This window comes from Aspergillus pseudonomiae, assembly GCF_009193645.1.
Source record: "Aspergillus pseudonomiae strain CBS 119388 unplaced genomic scaffold BDV37scaffold_22, whole genome shotgun sequence".
Taxonomy (NCBI): domain Eukaryota; kingdom Fungi; phylum Ascomycota; class Eurotiomycetes; order Eurotiales; family Aspergillaceae; genus Aspergillus; species Aspergillus pseudonomiae.
The window spans coordinates 28,381-34,380 of record NW_022476014.1 but is presented as its reverse complement, the minus strand read 5'-3'; the positions used below and the strand labels follow the sequence as shown (position 1 = coordinate 34,380).

Sequence of the window (6,000 nt, the reverse complement as noted above, 5' to 3'; positions counted from 1 at the left end):
TTTTTTTTTTTTTTTGTTTTTTTTCTTTTCTTTTTTTCCCCTTCCTTCCTTGTTGTGTTGATAATCGTATCCATGGAAATAATGCGAAACAGCGTGGTTGAAGTTCCCGTATTGTGCTCTCGGTTAGGAAGAGATGGTCTGGTATAGGCTAAAAAGCCGATTAGAAAAACCCAAGACTTGCAAGACCCATGGTTAAGGGAATCGTCCTTTCGGCCCCTCTTGCATACTGAAATCAAACGATGCATGTCCCATGCACTCTGCAAGAACGTGATGACGATGTGGAAGTGTTGTTGAACTCTAGAATTAGCATCATCTACCACATTGTGTTGACTTGACTAACCCTGCATGAAAACAGGAACTTGGTACGACCAGCGACGTCAAAGGCAGCGTCATGGTGACTGCCCAATATCAAGGAGCTGATCTTGCGCGCGCACGGGATTGGACCTGGCAAGTACATCCGCGCTCTTGACCGACTGAAAGGAAATGGATCGCCGGTGGATCCGATCAACCGTGACCAACCGATCGTAATTGAACGATAGACACCAATCGTTCCACCCACCATCCTGTTGGGCTGTGGATCACTACTGCAGTGGGACTCGACTTTTGCAAAGGAAGCGGACTCACCAGCCACACTTCTCTCCGCCTGAGGGTCTCTTAGTGGCGCTCTCGACTTGGTCGCATCCCAAATCCCTTTATGATGTGGAGAAAGCTCTTGTTTTTCCGCCACCCTCTAACCTCCACCATTGCCTACGGCAACCGTAACCGTGGTCGTCTTGCGCGCTGAGAGCGGTTCACCGTGCAATTTTCTTCTAGTAGTTTCGGCTGGTTATCGCGGAGTTTCTCGTCTGAGCCCCTCTCGCATCTACAAGCCCACAGGCGGTTGGGACGGTTTCCAGCCACCGCAGCGATGTGGGGTGGCTGGAATAGAAGGACTGAGACTGAAGGTATTACATTTGCATGTACGGAGTAGGGGGGGTATCAAATGAGCAGGGTGTTGCGAAAGGTAGGGAGTAACACGGACGGAAAGGAACAGAGTTCGATCGACAGGACATACGAGTTCTCCTTCTCCACGAAAGACAAAGATCGCCGGGAATCGCTTTCCCTCCAGAAAGAGAAAAAAGGGAACGGAGGGGAACAAACAAAAAAAAGTTGGACGAACTGTGGCGGTGCAGCGGCCTCTTCCACCAGCCCTAAAGCCGGACAAAGTCCGAGTACGCAGTAGACGTCACAGTTTCCGGCGTTTTTCACGATCAAGGACCTTGGCCATGAATAAACCATTCTAACTTGATGCTAACTCATAGCAAAAAACCTGTAGCCTAGTTACGGAGAACACCGATCAGCCACACTATCATAGGATCCAATCCCAAGCTTTCCAGTCATGCAGCCCTCGCTTGAGCCACACGAGGCCAGAGACCCAGGCTGCAGAGATACTGCGATCTCGGTAGGTGGTCGCCGAACTGCAGCCGAAAGTGTCTCAATCTCCAAATGTTCTCACAGAGCTTTCCTCGGCCGGGGTTCAATAGTTCCCCTTAGTGCATCTACTAAATTAGATCTGTGTGATGATGAATCTAGACCTCAGCCACGATAAGCAACTGAGTCGATTAGATACAAGCCAAGAGTCGATTCAGAAAGCACTGTCGCAGCTTTTTGTTGTTGTCGCATGCAGGTCATACCGACCTGCATACAGTAGCAATGGCTATAATTAAACAGAAGCAATTTTCCAAGTCACATATTACCGTAAGGGATAATATTCACAATCGGGGGTTAATTTCGCTCACTCCCTGATATCAACGGGTGCAACCCTTACTTAAACAATACTACACAGTAACTTGAAGTTCCTGGCGCAATGTTAAAACATGCAAAGCTCACATGCAAACCACTTGGGGTTTTCGATGAAGCTAGTGATTTCCAATTGATGCTTATTCGAAATCACCATACCGCTTTGTCTTAATATATCGAAGTAGATTATATCGATCCATGGATTCAAGGAATACTTTCCCGAGGAAACGAGTTCCGGCTGAATCTACCAATGAGGACGTATAATAATGGCCATACTCCCTCCCACGTGGGTAAATTGGTATAGATCGGCATTTCCCTTTTTTCGCCCCATGGAGGTTAAAGTGGGATCCGCACATTCCCATATTTATGGATTATACGGGGTACTCGGCGTGAGTTCAGGTGATTTATCCCGATTTCAACGTGGTATTCGGATTGACTGGTATCTATTAGTAGCTTGACGGTCGTCTCATGATGGGATGAAAATTCTATGTGGACTACATCCCAACGCTGGTTGGGGTCCTTATATTTAGAGAGAGATTATGGTATCTTTGATAGTATAGTTAATAGAAAGCTAATTCTGGTTTTAATAAGAGATTATGATTTCTGGCAATGACACATGCGAGCGAGGGAGTCCATTCACTGCGTAGAACTACAGTGCCCAGTGGCTATTCACGGCTACCCGATTGGGATCTGCGGCCGCCATGCCAGACGCGTGTATGAAATGTAATAGCAATAATGACGAGAATACCTGAAGTGTGACCAGCACATTTAGCTATCAGACCCCAGCTTTGTAGCCCTGAACAGGTCAAGCTTAATTCGGTCGCACAAGAGAGTAGCATCCTTGTTCTTGATGACGAATACTATATCAGCGCAAATCTACACGGCGCTCAGGCGATCTGAACCAATTCCGCTACAGCGCACCCATCTTTATCCCGCAGATACTGCCCCTGAATCACGGCCTTTCCGAAGTGGAGCTTGTAGTAATTAGGATATATTGGACATTGTCCAAGTCCCATTTCACCTTCTCCTCGCCACCTGGGAATTTCCTCCAGCTTTGGGCTGAACTAGGCTGTGCAATTATGACACAGCTCAATATCTCAATCTCTACGATATCGTCGCCGTCATATCTGATCGATCCCACGATCTCATTCTGCGAGTCTACAACCTTGCAGTTTGAGTCCTTCCAGTGTGTGATCGAACAACCTTGACAGATCTCCGAGAGGGGGTCCTGTAATACATACCGGTCCTCCCCTAGCGGCAATCTGCTTGGGCTCGTCTCCAAGGGAGGCTTTCGTGCAGGTGACAATGTAAAATGCCTCTTGCGCACTCTGTATTGTAGAACGATGCTAGTTATTTTCCAGTCCTGAGATAGCGGAGGCCTATCGCTGGGATTCGCAAAGTCAAGCTTTGAATATCAAGCAAAGACCAATTTGAAGAGCTCACTCTTGGAATCATGACATCGGGGTATGTAATTCAGCAGGCAATAGAGACACCGCAGGTCAATACTCAGCAAGTAGTTGATCTTCTGATTGCAGACGAAGCCGACCGAATGATTCAGGATTCTGGACAAGAACTTGTCTCATAGGATAAAGATACAGCACGGAAAATTGTCTGTAAAATGAAGCTTGTAATCTTCTCTGTTGTCTTTATTTCTCGAATTCTGCTTTCAATCGAAAACTCATTAATGTGTCACCAACATATATATATTTTTCTACATAAGTATACTCAGGGAGGAATATCATATCCGATGACATATTGAAAGAAACGTGTAAAGATAAGACCACAGCACTGAGGCGAACAGCAGGCTTCTTTGAGTTGAAATTCTTTAGCATTTATGGGCAGAATGAATGCAAATGTGAAGCTGGTTTTGCACTTCTCATAGCAGAGCGCTTCGCGCTCAGCTATTATTTTACAATGTTATGGTTCCCTCGGCAAGGGGCCCACTAAGTCACTGACAATGCTCGGTAGCTATGTGGGGCCTCACCGCCCGCCATCCATGATCTAGATTCCTCTTTGTTTCTGTATTGCTCAATATCCTAGTCTCAGTTCAAGGGATAATGCTACGTCTAACCTGTCGCCCCCTCCCTTGGGTGCCCGGCTTGACCCAGCCGGAAAGTTGGAAGAGGAAACCTTGCGGTGGTACTCGCCAGATCTCTTTTACCCAGTGAAAATCGGTGACGTCTTTCGTTCAAGATACCAAGTGGTCGGAATATTAGGCTACGGGGGATACTCAACAGTATGGCTGTGTAGAGACTTACAGTAAGGTACTTTTTCAACGGACCTTGAATTATACAGCTAAATGGCTATAGGCAGCATGCTTACGTTGCATTGAGAATATTTGAGCATGATTCTGGCCATGGTAAAAGAGAGACAGAGATATACAATCATCTTACAACACTTAATTCAAGTCACACGGGGTCTTTTCTCGTTCGAAGCGCGCTAGATGACTTTCAACTCAAATCTGCTGATAACTCTTATCAGTGTCTTGTACATATACCTTTGGCTATGAGTCTATTCGAACTACGTAATCGAACGGTAGCAAAAGTTCTCCCGGAGAACTTACTTAAACCAACTCTGATTCATATTCTCCTAGCTCTCGACTTCCTTCATACAGAGGCTGGAATTATCCATACAGGTAAAGTAGTCTCTGTCTCTTTAATCGCCTACTCCTTGGTATTGACTTTACACATCTAGATATACAAGGAAAGAATATCATGCTTAGTGTAGAAGATGAGTCAATTCTGCTTGATTTTGAGGAGACGGAGAGATGTAATCCCAGCCCCTGCAAAGTTATTGGGGACCGGGCAATCTATTCTTCGCGAAAACTCGGAATTCCCAAGGTACACGGCCGTCCTGTATTATCGGATTTCGGGGAGGCACGGTTTCGCTCGCAAGTAGGTACTCGGTGGGAGGATACACAACCATTGATTTACCGAGCCTTGGAAGTTTTATCCCGGATATCATGGAATGAGAAGATCGATATCTGGAATCTTGGAGTTCTCGTAAATAGGCCTGACATGTCGGATTGATTATTTGATGCTGATGTCTTCTATGGGCGTGGGATATTTTCGAGCAGGGGCATCTTTTCTATGCCCGAGATTCTGAGAAGAACAACTCAGACACCCATCACCTTGTAGAGATGATCGCAGTCCTTGGGCCACCGCCCAAAGATATGCTTCAAAAAAGCAATTATGCAATGAAGTTTTTCGATATTGACGGTATATCTCCTATCCATGTTTGATATGCGGGGCTGTTGAAGCTGACGATGAAGTAAAGGGAATTGGAAGGGCGCCGCTGAGATCCCCCCTTATAGCCCTAGAGAAACTGGAGGATAATCTACAAGGTCCACAACAAGATCTCTTTTTCTGTTTTATGCGCTAAATGCTTCAATGGCGGCCTGAGGATCGCGCCTCCGCAAAGGAGTTACTATCAGATCCGTGGTTGAAGTCACCATAGTGTGGAGTCGCTTGCTTTCTTTTCGGCTTCATACCAATTATTCATACTACGAGCTGTCAAAGGATGTGACTAAACAGAAAACCATCATTCGTACCCCAGACTCCTTCTATCTGAGCTGAATGCATCTCAGCATGTGTTGTGATGAATGCCCTGTCAAGAAAACGGTAAGGGCGGAACACCATCTACGCACTGTTCCATCTCCATGAACATGAATCTGATCTATGGTTTTCTCATTTCCATCTTTAAAGTGAACAGATATTACTTTCTTTGGGTCACTCGGATCGTCGTGCGAAGGGTGGGCTTGGAGCTACTGCAATGCACTGATCGGCTCTGTGATAGTGAGCGGTTAAGGAAAGAGGAAACGCGATAGCTAATCACAGCACATTGCAAATCCGGATTCTGTGAAAATGATGAGGAGTCAAGACAAGATGTCTGACCGACTCCGGTTGCTTACGGCTTTTTCCTGCTGCTGCAGAACTTGATCCATAGGGCCTTGCCATGAAACGGGCAGATCCTCCAGCTTGGTTTTACCAATCAACCTATAAAGTCGCTGGGCATTTTGCTTGAACCTGCTGAATGGGCTGTCCAAAGGCCATGAGCCTCCAGATTACTACTTCCTACGCGAAATGATTCGCTTAACTAGAACTTATCCGCTTTGCTGGATTGTGGGATCATACTAGTCGCACTCTTCTCTATACCTGAGAGTAGCCAGGGCGGACGGTGGTGTGGTGATAAGTTATGACTTCACAGTGTTGAGTGCTCTAT

General features: G+C 46.2%; 1 protein-coding gene across 1 annotated transcript; it reads left to right on the top strand.

The window, feature by feature from the left end:
• Positions 1-3,622: 3,622 nt before the first annotated feature.
• On the top strand, positions 3,623-5,160 carry BDV37DRAFT_293005 (kinase-like domain-containing protein; the record flags this gene model as incomplete). Its single annotated transcript, XM_032089296.1, has 7 exons — positions 3,623-3,643; positions 3,748-3,800; positions 3,832-4,038; positions 4,089-4,414; positions 4,474-4,781; positions 4,856-4,997; positions 5,093-5,160. 7 exons carry the CDS (start codon positions 3,623-3,625, stop codon positions 5,158-5,160), a joined length of 1,125 nt encoding a protein of 374 aa, XP_031942834.1.
• Between the last annotated feature and the right edge of the window lie 840 nt (positions 5,161-6,000).